The following is a 19,190-nucleotide window of genomic DNA, read 5'->3' on the forward strand; positions in this document are numbered from 1 at the left end:
CGGAAGGTGGCTCGCACGAGGCCGCGCATGTCCGGCGTCATGGCGGAGTTCGGTGGAATCGTGCGAGGCCACGTCAGTAGCTCTCGGAGGTCGAGCCGTGGTAGACCTTGCACATGACACTGGAACCGGCTCCGAGCACCACGGCCAACTGGGGGAAACCGCGGTGGTGGAGCGAAGCTGATGCGGAGGCGGCCTCGCGCGAGCACGCAGGCATGGCTGCAGGTTGCCTCGCTTCTGCACCTTGCCACATGAATAGGGCCATGCACTGCATGCATCTATCCACACGTGCTACCGAGCAGAGGCTGCGGAGTCGCGTGGTGCCAGCGAAGGGTGCTGGTTGCCGCTCATGGCGGCGCCGCTAGGAGCTCGCGCAGGCGGACATAAGCAGACTCAGCTGCAGTCGACGCGGAGGTGGCTCCGCATGGCATTGGTTGGTGGCGGAGGCCAGCGAGTAGCTGCGGCGGTCTGGTTGCCGTGTCGCGCGGAGGGGTTCGCCATGTCGCGCCTGAGCGGGGAGACGACGTAGCCGCGCGCGGCCGGTGGAGTCGCACGTGGCGGCGGCAGCGGCGAGCCGCGCAAGGTCGTGACGTCGACAACGGAGGTGCCGAGGAAGCGGCCTTGGGCGAGGCGAGTGCGGCGTCGCTTGTGGCACGGAGGCCGGTGTAACTGGCGGAGCTCGACATGGAGGGCCGGCTGAGGCTGCCTGGGCCGAGGCGGGTGCGGCATCGCCTGCAGCGAGGAGGCCAACATGGCGGAGCCGACGGAGCCGACGCACGTAGGCCGGCGTGCGCATGCCGGTGAGCGGAGGCGGCGGAGCTCGACGTGGAGGTAGAGAGGAGAAAATATGGTTTTTAATTTTATTTTTATATATATGACTGACATGTGGGGTCCCCACCGACACGTAGGCGTCACCGTGGCATGCCACGTCATCGAATGGACCTATATGACACCCAAGACAAGTTCGGGGACCAAAAATGCATTTTGGGAGTTCAGGGACCTAGATGACACACCCGAACAAGTTTAGGGAACGCTGGTGCACTTCACTCTTGTCGAAACAATTATGCCCAAGTCCGTATGAAATACACAGTCAAACCACACCTGTTAAGGGCCCCTTTGAATCGCGGCATTGAGAAAATGTAGGAATAGGAGAAACGTAAGATTTTGATGGGAATGTAAGCGTAAAACAGAGGATTGCAAAACGCAGAAAAAACACAGGAATGACCGTTTGATTGAACCGCAGGAAAAACGCAGGAATTGGGTGAGAGATATAGACTCAAAGGAAAGTAACCAAGAGGTTGAAGCTCTTTCTAAACTTCCTCCAAAATCTCTATAGGATTATCCATTCCATAGGAATTTCAAAGGATTGGATAGGATTCAATCCTTTGTTTCAAAGGGCTTCATAGGAAATTTTCCTATAGGATTGAAATCCTCCAAAATTCTTATGTTTTTTCTCCAATTCAAAGGGGCCCTAAATGGGTTCCAAACCAGCTGGACTTTAAGCCCATGAGGCCCACCGATACCCTTAAAAACATTTCCAAATAGAGAATTTTTACTGTCCTTGAGGTTCTGAGGTACCATGCGGTACCAAATCTGAACCGTCGATCCAGCCTCATCGGACGGATGAGATTGCAGCGTACCACCTGGTACCGCACGGGCTGATATACGCGGTACCGCAGGTGGGGTGTAGGAAAGTAATTTTGCCTTATGCCGCAACAGCGAGAGAGAGGCCGATGATTCCGCTCGGCTCTTTCCTTCTCTCGTCCCTCTTTCATTCTTTCGTCTCTCAAAGAAACGAAGCTGGCCTTCTTCTTCCTCCGCACATCTTGAATCCGGCCTTGGCGCACATAGAGATATTTCCTTCTCTTGTTTTTCTGTCCGATTTCATGGGCGCACGCAGAGGGAAGACCTCTCTTTGATTCTCTCAGCTCTCTTTCTTGATCTCGTATTTCTCTTCGATTTACATGTGGGCGCAGGCAGTTGGAGCAGCGCAGATGATGGGGGATGGCAGATCCCTAGATAGGTCCATCCGCTCGTGGCCCCCTTCGAGCAATGGAGGCGATTTTGCCGCATGTAGGGTGGGGCTGGTGTTCAGAACTGCGCAACAGCGGGTAGATTGGCCGCGTGCATCTTCATTCAGTCGTGCCCTATTAATCGTTAAGACTAAATGAAGATGTGCTTAGTCTTAATGTTCCTTCTATTATGTACTGTGATGCCTTTCTATGATGTAATTAAGTTAATGGATGAACCATCTACATCTGTTTAATCCTAAATGGATGCTTCAGTATTGAAAATCTGGCTGTTTCGGTTCTGCCTATGATTTTTTGCTGCTGCTGTTTCTGAACTGGCTAGTGTCTACTAGTTGCCCATGTGGAAGCTAATGAAATCTGATGTTTGTTTCACTGATGAAAGCTGGTGTTTATTTCACTGATGAAAGCTGGTGTTTCTGCTTCTGCCGTATAACATATTTAGCACTGATACACTTGCTAGCATGTATATTTGGGATTTAAACACAAGTACAAATCCAGGAACACAATATGTGAGCTTTGCATTCACTGATTAATAGATGCAATTTAACTGAAACAGCCAGATTTAATCACAAGTACAAATCCAGGCACACAACATGTGAGCTTTGCATTCAATACCGATGCAGTTTAACAACAAGCTGGGCAAAATACACCCTTAATCCATAAGAAAGTTTGCAAATATAAAATGCAGTACTTCTTGTGCAATACAGGTTTGGAACAAATCTGCAAATAACAAGAAGCTGGACAAAATCAACCCCTAATCCATAAGAATGATGGCTGGCGGCGCTGCTCTGTCCGGGATGGCTGGTGGCGACGGACAGAAAAGTGCTCAGGCGGCGGGCGACGGTGGTGGGCACCTGTGCTCAGCAGGCTGTGGTCGGGCGGTGGGCGGCTATGGTCGGGCGCCGGCCGACGGCGGTGGCAGGCTGTCGTCGAGCAGCGGCAGAACTAAAATCTCCCAGCCGGCATTGACGCCGGCGGCGGAACTAAATGGCGACACCGGCAGATGAGAAGGGGCTACGGCGGCGGAACTGCTGCGGCGGACGACGACTCGTGCTGGACTTGAAGGGATTATTGCGCCTGCTTTGGCGGTGCCGACCGAGTGGCCCAATGAGCGAGCCTCTTTTTTTCCGATCGTGCCCCTCCCAAATCAATGGCTAGATTTGATTTGGTACCTCATAGTACTAGTACCTCATTGTACCTCATGGTACCTTCTCAAGGATGGGAAAAGAGCTCTTCCAAATAACTGTTTGTCATCTTCTCTGGTGCATCATCTTCCCAAAATCGCGCCATCGTTCATCTTCTTGCTCTCGCTCACCACCACCGAAACCCTAGGGCTAGTATCCTCACTAGCTTGACCGCCAAAACTCGCTCAAATCACACTACCACACACTGCATCTGTTCTCCATTGAGCCCCCTCCTCACAACCCATCCAAAAACCCTAACTCAAGGCCCCCAATTTTCTCGCAATGGCGGAGGAGAGAGAAATCCCCTTGGAGCTATGGTCCACCTTGAATGTGGAAAAGAAGACCCTGTGGGAGATGGTGGAAGATGGCATGCTGCCAGCCAAAGAAATCATCGGGTGGCGACTGGCTTGCGGCAACGAATACCCAACTCGTAATATCGGCGAATTCTTGGTATTCACTCAATTTTTGTATTGTGGATTTGGGCTTTCGACTTCTGAATCCTCTAGGTGTTCGCTAGGATTTTATGGCATCAAGATCTATCATTTGAATTCCGATTTCATCCTTCAAATCGTTGCCATTGTGCATATTTGTCAGACTAGCTAGCTTTCCTAGGAATTATGCCTCATTTTGACCTCTTCCGCCACCTTTTCTTCCTTAAAGCCCATCTGTCAAAAATGACCCCTGTGAGGTAGGTGCCTCCGGGGTCACATTAGGAAGAAGTACTTTTCTCTTTCATTGAAATCCACTAACAAAGGTTAGCATTCGAATTGGTTCTATTGCTCCAACCCTGTCCCCGGTCTTCCCGATTTCATCGGCCTTCCTCCGGTACATAATACCATTTGGAGTTCACTTCCAAAAAAGCAACCAAGCTAGAGGACAAGGCTAAAGTAGAATCTGAGTTCGAAGGTAACCCGCATATTTCTCAACACTGCTTTCATCTGCTAGATCCTGATGTCTTTATATTTGAAATGTTAGCTCACAAGATGAAGACCCAAGCACAGTTTGAAGTATTTGCATCCCGGGTCAAAAGAGCTGAAGCTATTCGCAATGATATAGCCAATGCCGCTGCTCCGATACTCAATGCCATATTCCAAAACGGACTTGGCTCAAGCTTTGATGATGCTGTAGAACTCTTCGATAAGCTACAGTGTGCACTGGACAAGTACTACAAAAACATCGCTGAAGCAGCTACCAAGTGGGCGAGTCAAGCGTTGGCTATGACGAAGACCTTAAACCAGCTAAAATTCTGTAGTAATGGCCCAGGCTATTGATTTTATGCGATGGAGTCAAGAAAATAATATGGCTGTTCATTTACCATCAAACACGCCTGATTTATTTATAACCAATACCTATGAACCTTTTCACACCTATGAACCACATAAAGAGCTTGATCTTTAGTGGAACCTTTAAGTCTCATATATTTCACTTTTGGATCCAAACATTAGAGTTTATGATCGCGGTATACATAGATTTGACTGAAAATTGGCCATTCTTATGGATCGACCAAACAAAGCAATCCTTTTCATTTGACAGAGTTATATTAGCTTGCCTGAGGATCAAATCGTTCCACTCGATTAGCTTTTTGCTAACAATGGCGGTCCCGACCACGTGTCTTCCCAAAATCTTATGTCTATCCCATTGCCACATCTAAAATACCCAAACCTAAGAAATTGGTCTTTGACTTTCATTAAACCAACCCAGAACTGCGAAATACCTATCTTGTTAGACATACCAGAGAGAGGTTTACCGTTTAAGTATTTATTTCGCAAAAGGTCTAGCCACACACCTTTACCATAGAGCAACTGGAAGAGCCATTTGCTTAATAAGCAGCTATTTTTGATATCAAGGTTATGAACACTAGTCAACCTTGATCTTTTGGTTGGCATATGTTTTCCCACTTAGTCTATATTTTCTTTTCCGATCATCATTACTCAACAAAAAATGATGAGATTGGTTCTGTAATTGAAAATGTGATGATCCCAACTTTGTGATGGATCGGCTGCCAAACCATACCAACAACCATACCAACTAGTGTTGGATCGGCTGATCAACAAGGTGATATTGTTGTGAATCCTTGGTTAGTTTCTCTGGTTTCTTAGTCTTTTTCAATATTTTTTTAAGATTATAGGTATCGATTTTGTCTGTATAATCGACACGTATAAATCTTTATGTGTCGGTTCTAAAATCGGCACCTTTACAGACAAGCAAAGATGCCCCCAAATTGGTACCGGTTGAAAAACTAGCACCAATAAAGAGTTCCCAACCGACACCTATGGGGTGCTCTATAGTAATGTGCATTGTTCTATTCTCTATAGTAATGTGCATTGTTCTATTCTACCTTTATGCCCATGAATTCAGGACAATCGACGTAACCAAACACACTCACTCAGAAGTCACAAACATGTGCTCTAAGAAATTAAAATAATAAAACTGCTTAAGACGACTTTAGCATCAAAGCAAGAATACGTCTATTGCGTTTGTGCTTTGATAAATGCTGCGGTTCATATAAGACAAGATCATGTGATAGTTTTTTTTTTTTGTTAAGAACCATCAGATCATGTCTTTTTGAAAGATTAAAGTGGGTTCCACCAAAGTTAACAACTCCTAGAAATACTTGGCAACGGATCAGGATCATCCTAGTTGGCCATCTGCATAAGTAACCCTATGGATATTTCTTTAGCCCATCATCATTCGACCAAAATATCATTTTGGAGAAGCACATGATGTACTCATTTCTTTCAGATTTTTTTTACTATCAAGTAGTCAGATGATTGACTGTCCCATCTCTATGGCCTCTCCTGAGTTCCTGTTTAGGGGAGTTTTAGATTCTGAGAAGCAACTGTTTGGTAGCCAGCTTCTGTGAAGCTGGAGAAGCTAGCTTCTTAGTTCATTTTTCAAAATCATTCTCAGAAGCTGTAGATTGTTTGGGGCAGTTTCTAGCAGAAGCAGCTTTTGAAAAAAGCTGCAGCTGGGACAAGTTCCCCCAAACAGGCCTGAGTCCAGATTGCATCCTCCAGCATTGGTTCGCCTAACAATTCATCAGAGATAATTACTTTTCTGTCTTGTGATAAACTGTAATTATCTTCAGTAATCAGTACTCATTTCCATCGGTCAACCTATACTACTCAATAACATGTTAACATCTAATTTACGATTAAATTCCAGTTCCTTTTTGTAGTTGAGAAGGTATCACTTCTAGGGAGTACTTCCTCCGTTTCACAATGTAAAATTTTCTAGCATTACTCTCATTCATTTAGATGTTAATGAATTTAGACATATATATGTGTATAGATATATTAACATTTATATGTACATTAGAAAATCTAGAAAGCCTTACATTATGAAACCGAGGGAGTAGATTCCATTTCCAAACCCCAATCTTGATTTGTCATCTGGCCGGTTACCTTTAAGAAAAAAAAAGACCCCGATCGGATCGTAATACCTCTGAATTTCCAAAGTTTAACCACCAGGTCATCATAAAACGAACAGCAGAGAATTCGAATCTACATCTCTCCTACAGCACAGTTGCATGTGAATCCGATGAAGATTTACATACAAAATTGCAATTGGTACTAAGAAATAATTAGCCTAAAGCTAATAAACATTCAGACTTCGTAGGCTGTGGGTCTGTTTGGTTGCTGCCCTGAAGCAAATTCGCCTGAGCTGAAGCATGCCTGACATTTTCATTGGTCTGTTTGGTTCAAGTCCTGAGAAGGTGCTAGATACAGGCGTGGTTGCTCAGGCTCAGGCGCTTGAATTGGGTGGCCTGACTCAGGCAACCGAATTAAAGAAGGTAGATTAGGTGAGGTTGGAATATTCTAGTTGCATGGCGTCATTTCAGAATGTTTACTTGTACTAACCGGTTGAGATTGCAATATTTTATATTTTCTTGTTTGCTTTCACATGGTTTCATGCTCTCAGGCTCGTTTCCAGGGTACCAACCAAACAACAAACCCTCTTATATGCCTGATCAGGGAAAACATTTTATAGATTTTCTTCCACCCAGGCATGCTTTTTTCTCAGACTCATGACTCAGGGCACCAACCAAACAGGCGTTTTCTTCAGAGTTTCAGAGCAGAAGCAGAGACACCAACAAGAAGGCGATCAGCTCGTTCTTCTTCTCCCTCTCCTCCAGCGGCGGCCATGGCGAGATTAGGCCTTGCCGTCTGCGCCGCCTCCTTCCACCTCTTCCTTCTTCTTGCGTCGACCTCCTCGCTCCGGCGAGCTCCCACGGAGGCGGACACGGCCAACCATGCCAGAAGAACTGCCTATCACTTCCAGCCTGCAAAGAACTGGCAGAATGGTATCATCTCTTCTCCCCGAGTCGTTCTTGTGATTAATCGCTTTGATCCAGTTCCGGATTTAGCCAAACTAATCGCTTTTCCTGTCTGATCGGGGCCGAATTGCTGCTGATTCGGATGGATTGGATTTATGATGGCCGATGATGATGCCGATCGAGCAGATCCGAATGGTACGATCTCTTCCTGTTCCTCTTTCTTCTTATCTTTCCTCTGATTACTGGAGGTTTTGCATAATTGTTCTCTAATAGAATTGCAAAAACTATGTCCTTTCCTGGTTCCCTTATATGCCTCGATTAGCCGGGCATAAGCATCGATTTGGACATCAGAATAGGTTAAGCTTATCCATTTGGAGATGTGTGGTCAGCGATGCTAGGGTGGATTGACAAGTGTTCCTCAACCATTTGGCCATAACTGAAAAAGAAATATCATTCTGTTCAAACTCAGTAGATTTTAGTGACACCATGTCCATAACACTGCAGTTTTCTCTAATTTGTCTCGCCCGTAGTCACATTGTGCATTTTGATTTCCAATTCATGATTTGTTATCTCCTTTCAATAAATTATAAAAGGCAGCATATGCCACAGGATTGCTTGCTCACTGCTGCTAGCCTGCTACTACAATTTTACACAGTATATTTTCTTAGTCGGAAATTTTATGTACCAAAATTTCAGTAATTTCAACCCTCCAAAAGAACAGTTCCACTCAAATATTTTGGTATATTTCATATTTAGTTCAATGTCAGCAATATTTCAATTTTTTCACCTGATATTAGTAATTTTACCCCCTCCGATTTTTTTTTTCAATACGGCTGAAGTGTAGGCCTGTCTATAGTATACATGTTACCTTAAAAATGGATAAGTCCAGTTGATCGTTATGAACTATTCACTTTGTTTACCGTCACAACCCTATATTTTAGAACTAGGTGATTGGAACCCTTCAATTTTCAATACCATTCGCTTTATCCCCTCCTCTGGTCCAACATAGGATGGTTTTCACCAACATAGCATCAACATGACAGTCCAACCAACCAAAATTAATTTTAAAATAGGTGGAACCCGTATGTCACTTACAGTTCATCTATCTTCTTCCTCCACCTTTCCTCTTCCCCTCTGTACCTTCTCTCTCAGCGCATCCAGCTCGTATGCCTCCTTTGCACCCGCACCTCTTTACCAAAGTCACACATGCATGGAGCATGAGATGATTCACGGTAGTCGTGTATGAGGCGTGGATCTCACCGAAGCCATGAGCTTGGACTCGGTGATGTCTATGCATGAGATTCGGAATTGTGGCATAGCTCGAAGAGAGGGGATTTGGTGGGAGAGAGGATGAGAGAAGAAGGGAAAGCCACCACCGCCACAACTCCTTGACTCCCTGAGCCGCCGCCACTGCCTTTCACAAGCTCCAGAGCTGGACCTCTTCTTGCAAAGGGTGTCGATGGATTCTATGTGTGATAGACATGGCACTCTTCTTCTCGTGGAACTCTTGCTCCTCAGCTTGGTCCTCGTAGAACCAGTTCATTTCTAGCAATTGAGCTTTTAGGATCAAGATGTCGACTTGGGGTGGGGGGTTGAGTAGGTGATATTAAAAATAAAATAGTTGACACCTAATCAAAACTAAGCTAAGGTTGCTAGTTTTGGTGAAGGATGAAACTAACTAAGCAACTAGATTAAGTTTTGCAATTCTAGGCTGATAAGGGTTCAAGTAGTCTGTATGAGAGTAAATTGTATGTATGTAAATGATAAGTAAATGAGATAAGAGACAAGGAATTTTTCACCCAAGCTTTGGAAACTCACTGGTTTCCTAATCTCCACTAAGGCGAGCCCAACTTCACCGCTCAAACCACGAATCCTCTAAACCACTACGTCAAAGGATGGGCAAGGTGGGAGTCGGTCCCGAAGTAGCTATTGGAGGCAAAAACCCAACTTACCACAACCTAATGGTTATATCGCCAAGGGGAGGTCGGTCAGACTAGCCTCGATTGGACCACCGGTGTGACTGCCATAGCCGTCCGATTAGGCTGTCGGCGGCTCCAATAAGACCAAGCTGCCACCGGTTAGACTAGTCTCGGCTTTAGCAGTTTTGGATCGCCAAGAGAGGGCCACCCTACCGGCTCCATGGGCGCTCAGTCTGACCGAGTTCGACCCGATCAAATTGGCATGCACACCGCAGCCAGACCAGTCGGAGCCCTCGGTAAAACTGGCGCATAGGGCGTGGTAAGACCAGCATGTCCTCTTTGGTCAGACTGGCCATGGTTAGACAATAGAATATGATTTCAACCAAACCAAGTACCCTCATGCATCTGAATGAAAAGTTAGATTTATCACTTCATCCCAATGCTTTGTACCATCATTTTTATTCCATGGTAATAATCCATAACATGAACATAATGTGGTCCGTACTAAAATTATCAATGCACACAATGAGGTCCATACTAAAATTATCTCACTCCAATAAAATAGTTAATCCATAATTAACATTTATCATTAATTACCAAAATCAACATGGTGGTAATTGCACGATTTGAAAAATTAGAGTTATTGGATACTCACATTTAGAATTAGACCCTTTTTTTAAGGAATTGAATAATGGATTAATATGACATGCTCCCTGAGCTAGCGAACAGTACGTGTTTAAAAAAATCTTTCTGTATATGAATTTAAAAATATATTTTAAATTTATTTTCCAACTTTATAATAATCTCTCCATACAAAAACCTAAGACATATTATTTTTTTATCAAGTTCAAAGAAAAATTAAATCATCTTGTATGTAACAAATTAAGTATACATGTAACTGAATGACTGACCGGGTTCCGCTTAACAATTCTAACACTACAAAATGAACCTCTAGATATATGAAGACTACAAATACACCCATCTCATTTAGAGAAAAAGAAAATAAAATATGTTTAAAACTTTTGGATAAAGGGAGTAGTTAGTTCATATATTGTACTTTGAATAATGAACAAAAAAAACAGGCCCTTAGCCGATAAACTACTTATGGTACTTATCCCGAACTAATATGGTACTACTTCGGTCCCGCTATAAGTGTAATTGTAGATTCAAATTTTATCCTAAAATAGGTGCAATTCTACCATAATACCTACCACATCAATCATATCTCATTTAAGTTTCTCTCTATTTTACCATCAAGTACCCACTCACTCCCTACCATCTCCAATTTAATGGATGTATTTGGGTAATTTTCTCTCCGTCTTATTTTCACCTCTCATTGCATGTTAAAAATGTACTTACAGTTATTGATTCACACATGCAGGGCCTATGTACCATAACGGTATGTACCATTTGTTCTACCAGTACAACCCGCATAGCGCGCTCTGGGACATCGGCAACCTCTCCTGGGGCCACTCCGTCTCCGGCGACCTCCTCAACTGGGCCGCTCTCGACACCGCGCTCGACCCCACCTCGCCTTTCGACGCCAATGGCTGCTGGTCGGGCTCCGCCACCATCCTCCCCGGCGCCCTCCCGGCCATCCTCTACACCGGCATCGACGCCAGCAAGGAGCAGGTCCAGAACGTCGCCTTCGCCAAGAACCCCTCCGATCCGCTCCTCCGCGAGTGGGAGAAGCCCGCGTACAATCCGGTCATCGCGCTCCCGGCCGATGTCCCCGGCGACAAGTTCCGTGACCCCTCGACGGCATGGCTCGGCCGTGACGGCCTGTGGCGGATCGCCGTCTCCGCCGAGGTGGACGGCGTCGCGTCCACGCTCGTCTACAGGAGCAAGGACTTCGTCCGGTGGGAGCGGAACGCCGCGCCGCTGCACGCGTCGCGCGCCGCGGGCATGGTGGAGTGCCCGGACCTGTTCCCCGTAGCGGAGCGCGGCGAGGATGGCCTCGACACGTCGGCGAACGGCGCCGGCGGCGTGCGCCACGTCCTGAAGCTGAGCGTGATGGACACGCTCCAGGACTACTACATGGTCGGCACGTACGACGACGCGGCAGACGCCTTCTCGCCGGCGGAGCCTGAGCGCGGCGACGACTGCCGGAGCTGGCGGCGGCTGGACTACGGGCACGTGTACGCGTCCAAGTCGTTCTTCGACGTGCGCAAGAACCGGCGCGTTCTGTGGGCGTGGGCGAACGAGTCCGACAGCCAGGCCGACGACGTCGCCCGCGGCTGGTCCGGCGTGCAGACATTCCCGAGGAAGATGTGGCTAGCCAAGGACGGCAAGCAGCTGCTGCAGTGGCCGATCGAGGAGATCAAGACGCTGAGGAGGAAGCGCGCCGGTCTCTGGCAAGGCACCAGGCTAGGCGCCGGCGCGGTGCAGGAGATCGTCGGCGTGGCGAGCTCGCAGGCGGACGTGGAGGTGGTGTTCAAGATTCCGAGCCTGGAGGAGGCCGAGAGGGTGGACGACCCCAACCGGCTGCTGGATCCCCAGAAGCTGTGCGGTGAGAAGGGCGCCGCCGTGCGGGGCGGCGTCGGCCCGTTCGGGCTCCTCGTAATGGCCTCCGGCGACCTGCACGAGCACACCGCCGTCTTCTTCAGGGTGTTCAGGCACCATGACAAGTACAAGCTTCTTATGTGCACCGACTTGACAAAGTAAGAAGGCTAATAATTTTCCATTGTTCATCTCTACTAGTATTAGAACTGACAACATGTAATTTCAGGTCGTCGACAAGAGCAGGGGTGTACAAGCCGGCTTACGGCGGATTCGTGGACATGGACATCGACGATCACAAAACCATATCGCTGAGAACGTTGGTGAGTTCTTCGCAAACATTCAGAGCCACAGACTTACAGCTTCAATTGATTCATCGAACCTTGGTGTTTTTCTTTCTTTTTATTGGACAGATTGACCATTCGGTGGTGGAGAGCTTCGGCGGCGGCGGGCGGGCGTGCATCACGGCGCGGGTTTACCCGGAGCACGTGGCGACGAGCAGCAGCCATTTGTACGTGTTCAACAACGGGAGCGACGCCGTTAAGGTGGCCAAGCTGGAGGCGTGGGACCTGGCGACGGCGACCGTCAACGTTGTTGTTGGAGACCACCACGGCCTTGTTGCGCCGGCGTTGGAGTTGGAGCCGACACGCACGACGCAGTGATCTGAGGCCTGAAGCGGCTGGCCGGCACTGGCACAGTTGGTTCGATAGTTTGATGGCATCGTGCAGCCGATTGGTTGTGTGGTGATTTGTTCGATTGTTGTGAACAGGGTGTATGATCTGTGACAGAAAGAAGAGCACAAAAGAAATCATTCGATAGTATACGTCACGTGCTTTATATGTTTTGCTCTTTTGTTATAGTACGTATTCCCTGCGTTTCATCTATAAATTGTTCGGCTTTTCTCTTAGTTCATTTCTTTAAGTTTGATTAAATTTGTAGAAAAATATAGTAATATTTTTAATACAAAATAAATATATTTAATTTTAAATTTAATGAAAATAATTTGGTGTTATAATTGTTGCTAATTTTTTATATAAATTTGATCAAACCTACAGACTTTTGACTATAAAAAAGTCAAACGACTTATTCATTTGCCAGAATACATTCTGAACATGTCTCCGATAAAAAATGGTAAGAACTAGTTTGGTATGCTCCGATGCTTTTTTTTTGTTTGTTTATGTATAATTACTTATATGGGAGTATTATTATTTGTAGAAACTATATTGATGAACTCTAGAACACTTTAAAAAATGAAGATGAAATTCAGACCACTTTAAAAAAATGATTATGATCAATTGTTGGTGGAAGAGGAAAAAGAGAAAGATTTTTTATGCATAACATATGCCCTGATCTTATTCAACTCTTATGTGTCCAACAATAAGTGTGTCAGCATGAAAGTGAATTTGGATTGGAATGGTGTAACCTTTATTCCATATTTGTATTTTTCTTTGGACTTTTAGCTGAATGTTAGTTGAATTAGACTTATTGTAAAGCACATGTAAAGCTGGCACATCTGTTAAAAAGATATTTGGTTAATTCAACTGACATGAAAAGTTATTTTTTTAAAAAAGAAAATGTACTCCTGCTTCTGATGATATTCTGTAATGAGTATATTCTTGCGGTTGCAGTATACTAGATTAAATTTATATTACTTAATAATGTGCGTTGTACGTGCACTTACTAGTACACTTACAAAAGAGCGAACCTGTTTGATTACACCCAGTCGATGCATACAAATACTCGAACTAACACAATCAATCAAATCATCAAATCGTTCCTTTACTTACTTTCAGTCATATTTTCTAGTTTACCATATACCTAATAACTAGTTCATCCATCTTTATCAATTTGGTTGTAAATCGTCCATCTTTTTTGCAAGAGCATGATATCCTTTGTAGTTTTGTTCCATGAACCTTCCAATTCGCTTACGAGAAAGTTGGTTATCTACAAACCAGTCTAAATCGGGCTAGACGTCAGTTTGATCTCTAAATCGTCTCTGCTTGTCGGTTCTAATCTTTTCTAAGCCCATCTTAGGTTGCGTTCGGAATCCCCTCTTCCCAACATGCACAATACTTACGGAAAACAGAGCAATCCATTAGCACGTGATTAATCAAGTATTAGCTAATTTTTTTCGAAAATGGATCAATATGATTTTTTTAAGCAACTTTCATTTTTACAGAAAACACAACGTTTAGCATTTTGAAAAGCGTACGCGCAGAATACGATGGGGATGCACTACTAGGAAATCGGGCTTATGCAACGGCAAGAATTTGTTGCAATATGCCCAAAACCGTTGCAATAGGTACAATTGCAATGGATTTTTGTCGTTAGGGCTCATGGCGCAAAAGTCCGTAGCAATATGGTTTTTACCACTGGATCACTTTGTCGTTGTAAATAAAAACTCCTGTTGCAACTGAATGAACCGTGGCAATTAACAGATAAGGCAACGGTTGGTTGGTGGTAATACAACATATTGCAACACCAGATGTCGTTGTCGTAGGAACTAGTCGCATCGCACCAAAGCGTGGTAATAAGTGCTAATGTGTATTGCCACAGACCTCAAACGTGGTAATAGGTCGACCTTTATTGCCATGCTCACAGTTTGGTTGTTATAGATAGATCCCACTATTGCCACGCTACACATGTCTCTTTGCTATAAGCAGGCCCCACCTATCAGTGACTAAGGTCGACGAGCGCATAGTGGACTAGGTCCTCGCATGCACCGGCCGTGGGCGCACCATGTGGCAGCCACATGGCGGCCACGGTGGACCAGCGTGGGAGGTGGCAAAATCCGAGACCTGGCGAAATTCGACCTGAACTCGGACTCAGCGGTCTGACTGGCCACGAGCCTCTGGTTAGACCGGTCCCACGAAGAAAACCAGGTTCTTTTCAAGCTTTGGCAATGTGTTCATATTTCGAGTCTAGATGTCAAATTTTAGTGGTAACACTAGTCTTCCACGTAAATCATATAACTATGTAAAAGTTGATGGGAACATATGTTGTGTACACAGCTTCGTGTACACATCCTACACACCAACTAACACATATGACCGAAAACTTCTGACGAAATTTTGTTTTTCTCCTTGGTCTATGTATGATGATTTTGTAAGATATGACTTTATGCGTAGATGTAATACTACTATATGTACTAATTTTTTAAGTTTTTTTTGGTATTTATTAGTTGGTGTGTAAGTGAAGACTTGTATGCGTAGAATATGTTGTCCATGTGGAAACCAAATAAAAATGAAATAGTTTTGCATGATAGAAATGTCGAAATTACGAAATGGCCGATAAATTAAAATGAAAAGCATCCAAAAGTTGAACTCGAAGAGGGGAAAAATTAGGGTACTCCCATGTACGGTCAATATTCTTTCGGTGAAAAATGATGTATCCATCGACAACGAGTCACCCGCGATGACTTTGTTACTCTAAAGATATGTCAACCTAGTGTTTCACTACGTGCTCACAAGGATAGGACGTGTATATGCACAGCTTGAATTTGCGCGTGTTATAAGCGTATATGTTTCTTACTGTTCAAGAAAAATCATACAAATTAAAGCAATACACCTTATGTGTTGTGCATATCTATCTATCTATCTATCTATCTATCTATTATCTATCTATCTATCTATCTATCTATCTATCTATCTATCTATCTATCTATTATATACTAAAAGTCCATTAATCTTTCTATAAACGCTCCTAAACCGCCATGTGGCGTCCCTACGAACGCTCCTAAGTCGCCACATGGCATTTTATAATCTCACCGTTGATTTTCATTTAAATTAAAGGGCCCATAATTTTAGACCGGTAAATTAGATCTATTTGCTTCCTGTTAATATCCCGTGCTTATGGTTAAAACTAGCGTGCCTACTTATGATGGAAAAAGCTACGGAACTGTTCATTTAAAAAATCAAGAACCGTACGTAAGTACGAGAAGAAAAACTATAAAAAAACCTACTAAAAAAATAAAAACATGCTTACGTATGTAAAAGAACTATAACGCACTTAAAATTTATATGTATGCACATCAGAAGAAAAAATTAGACCATCTTTTTAAAATAAGATTTTCTATACTATAAAAACACGCAATATGTTAGACCATTAGATTAGCCCGCTTTCTCTTAATAAATACTCCCTCTGTTTCACAATGTAAAATTTTCTAGCATTGCCCCCATTCATATAGATGCTAATGAATCTAGACACATATATGTTTAGATTCATTAATATCTATATGAATATGGGTAATGCTGGAAAGTCTTATATTGTGAAACGGAGGAACTATAACAAAATTCGATAACCCGGATTATGTTATTGAATTATTGCATCAAGGACCATAATTTATAATAATTTAATAATATTAGATAATTTAATAATTTTGTTTTATATTAATTGTTGAATACTAAAAGTCCATATGAACTTTCTTAAAACGCTCTCACACTGCCACATGCCAATCCATAAAACGCTCTCAAGCTACCACGTGACGCTAATAAAATCCATCCCTCAATTTTTACTTAATTCAGTGGGTCCAATATTTTTAGCCGTCCAACTTAATTGAGATTAAAATAACCTAGCGCCGCCGGAACCGCGGCTAAGGGCCGGACGGAGGGAAACTTCCCTAGGGAGTCACCGTAGTCATCCTGCTCTTGCTCGTATGTCCCGCCATGGCTGATGATTAAGGGGGTGTTTAGATTTAGGGGTGTAAAGTTTTGGCGTGTCATATCGGGTATTATATAGGGTGTCGCATGGGGTGTTTGGGCACTAATAAAAAAACTAATTACAAAATTCGTTAGTAAACCGCGAGACGAATTTATAAGTCTAATTATTCCGTCATTAGCAAATGTTTACTGTAGCATCACATTGTCAAATCATGGAGCAATTAGGCTTAAAATATTCGTCTCGCAAATTAGTCGCAATATGTGCAATTAGTTATTTTTTTTGGCCGATATTTATTATTTCATTCAGGTGTTCAAACATCTGATGTGAACATGGTGTAAAGTTTTGGCATAGAATCTAAACATGGCCTAATTCAATTTTGGCTTTTCAATTTTGTTATTCACATGTACGTAATGTACGTACTACTCTGTCCCAGAAAAAGATAAACTCTAGCTACGAATCTGGACAAAACACCTTACTTTTACTTTTGTTGACATGTTTTCTGAAGAAAATAAGTCTACCATATTTTCAAATGATGAAGAATATTACAAATAATTGCTTATAAATATTATTTAAATATGATATAATATAAAGCTAATGGGTTTGGAGAATTATAAAAGCAATTAATGCCGATGAAAAAAAATTATGAAGAAATCGTGGCATAACACAAATATGATATACTATAAAGCTAATACGTTAGAGAATTATAAAAGCAATTAAGGCCGATGAAAAAAAAATATAGAGAAATCGTGGCAAATGTTTGCTTCTATAAGTGTCTCAAACTTAGCGTACGACACAAGCCCACGCGAATGCGTGGGCTATCTTCAGACTCAATCACGCACGAACCGTACGGACATACGAGCGATGCAACAAACACATACATATGTTGAAAAAGATCCGATCCAGGTAACACATATGTATTAATTTCTCATATATAACTATATGTATATATGAGATGGTAACACATATGTATGTTTGGTAGATCATTTGGTGGCCAGCTTGAAGGAGCTGAGTTGGTAGGTGGTCGCCCCGACCAAGTCAGCCACAACGGCCACGTACAACTCCCTCGTCTTTTTGCGAGAGCTAGCAGCATCGATGACAACCAGATAGTTGGACCCCTGCACCACCTGCTCCTCGGCTGCGACCACGCGGACGAACTGCAGCCTGTCATTGGTCCCCAGCTGGTTGTGCTTCCCCACCGCCCACGCGCCGACCCGCTGAATCTGATTGTTGCCGGCAACGTCCTCGATCACGTTCCACCCGCCGACCCACTGCGCGCGGCTGGTGGTGGCAACGGCAGCAACGGCTGCGAGGAGGATGAGCAGGAGCCCGGGGTGTCTCGCCATGTCGATTCGAGAACGATTTGGGACTTGGGAGCAGCTGATCAGCAGGCTAGGGTGCAGTGGAGACAGCTGGGTCTTGGAAGAACACTTGTGCTAGATGAGCCATTTATATAGGGCTAGTTAGCATATATTAATTCTAATTTATGGGACATATCGAATTTTTTTTACAGTTCGTTTGATGACATGGTCAAATACTATCAGTTCCAAACTCGACATTTTGTACAACACTTGGTTGTAGTTGAAAGCTACGGATCACGTTGGGGACATTCAACAACTAGTAGGATCTATATATACCTTTGGCAATTAACACGACATGTATGGTTGTGGTTTAAATACTACTCTCTCCGTTTTATATTATAAGTTCGTTTTTAGTTAAACTTTTTTAAGTTTGAACAGGTTTATAGAAAAAATATAATAACATTTTTAATATAAAATAAGCATATAATCAAAATATGTTAAAATTTAGTTTTAATGAAACTAATTTGGCGTTAAAACTTAAAAAAGTTTCAGTAAGAAAAAAAATCAATGTGGATTGCAATATGAAACGAAGTGAGTATAACTTTGCATAGCTCAGCAGCTTAGTTTCCTTATAGTAGAACCAGATTAAATTCCTAAATTTGATATGAGTGCTCTCACATACGGCTAATTATTTTTCTAGTGGTCAACATTGTCTTCTAGGTGATCCCAACATATACTGGCCAGCCACTCGGAGGCACTCAACAAAGGGATTGAGAGTCTCTTCGAGACGTCATGTGTGTGTGCATCCATAGTGGTGGGTGTGATTCTTTTTTATGGCATGTGGTGATATGGCTTCAACTTTCTCTGTGGTTTAATATCATTCCGTCTAAAGAGAATAGGGATGGAGATTGTCTATTCACGATAAACCCGTCACCTGCCTCTAAGCACGACCCCCCATGGGTTGTGCTCATGACGCATCTCCATCGAGCCCTTCAGCACAGCCCCCTACGGGCTGTACTCGGTGCACATCTTCAGCGAGCCCCTGTGGCATGACCCTCCATGGACGGTGTTTGGGGCATATATATAGTAAGCCCCGAAGCATGGTTTCCATCGGTTGTGCTTAGGGTTCATCGTCGGCGAATCCCCAAGTCAGGCCCTTCTATGGGCTGTGCTCGGGGCACATCTTAAGCAAGTCCCCAAGTCCCCCCTCCCCCCCTCTTGTGAACTATGCTCGAGGTACATCCTCAGCCAGTCCCCAAGCCACTGCCTCCTGTGCTTGGGGCTACACTCGAACCCAAAGTGCTCGAGGAGCAACAACGCATGGACCC

The 19,190-nt window shown here is 44.0% G+C and overlaps 3 protein-coding genes across 3 annotated transcripts in view; 1 reads left to right on the forward strand and 2 right to left on the reverse strand.

The window, feature by feature from the left end:
• The first annotated feature begins 7,232 nt into the window (after positions 1–7,232).
• LOC4346527 (beta-fructofuranosidase, insoluble isoenzyme 7-like) lies at positions 7,233–12,812 on the forward strand. The gene is made up of 5 exons (NM_001422709.1): positions 7,233–7,514; positions 7,674–7,682; positions 10,788–12,066; positions 12,135–12,228; positions 12,319–12,812. The coding sequence occupies exons 1-5, from the start codon at positions 7,355–7,357 to the stop codon at positions 12,565–12,567; spliced, it is 1,791 nt and encodes a 596-aa protein (NP_001409638.1). The 5' UTR covers positions 7,233–7,354; the 3' UTR covers positions 12,568–12,812.
• A 4,486-nt stretch (positions 12,813–17,298) lies between these two features.
• Positions 17,299–19,190, reverse strand: part of LOC4346529 (uncharacterized) — a 28,955-nt gene continuing 27,063 nt past the window's right edge. The window contains exon 10 of the transcript XR_010735172.1: positions 17,299–17,390. The gene's annotated coding sequence lies outside the window, so the exon portion shown is untranslated. The remainder of the gene's footprint in view (positions 17,391–19,190) is intronic.
• On the reverse strand, positions 17,545–17,907 carry LOC107277615 (putative cysteine proteinase inhibitor 11). Its single transcript, XM_015757085.3, has one exon. The coding sequence runs from the start codon at positions 17,905–17,907 to the stop codon at positions 17,545–17,547; it is 363 nt and encodes a 120-aa protein (XP_015612571.1).

This window comes from Oryza sativa, chromosome 9 (assembly GCF_034140825.1).
Source record: "Oryza sativa Japonica Group chromosome 9, ASM3414082v1".
In the NCBI taxonomy this organism is placed as follows: Eukaryota; Viridiplantae; Streptophyta; class Magnoliopsida; order Poales; family Poaceae; genus Oryza; species Oryza sativa.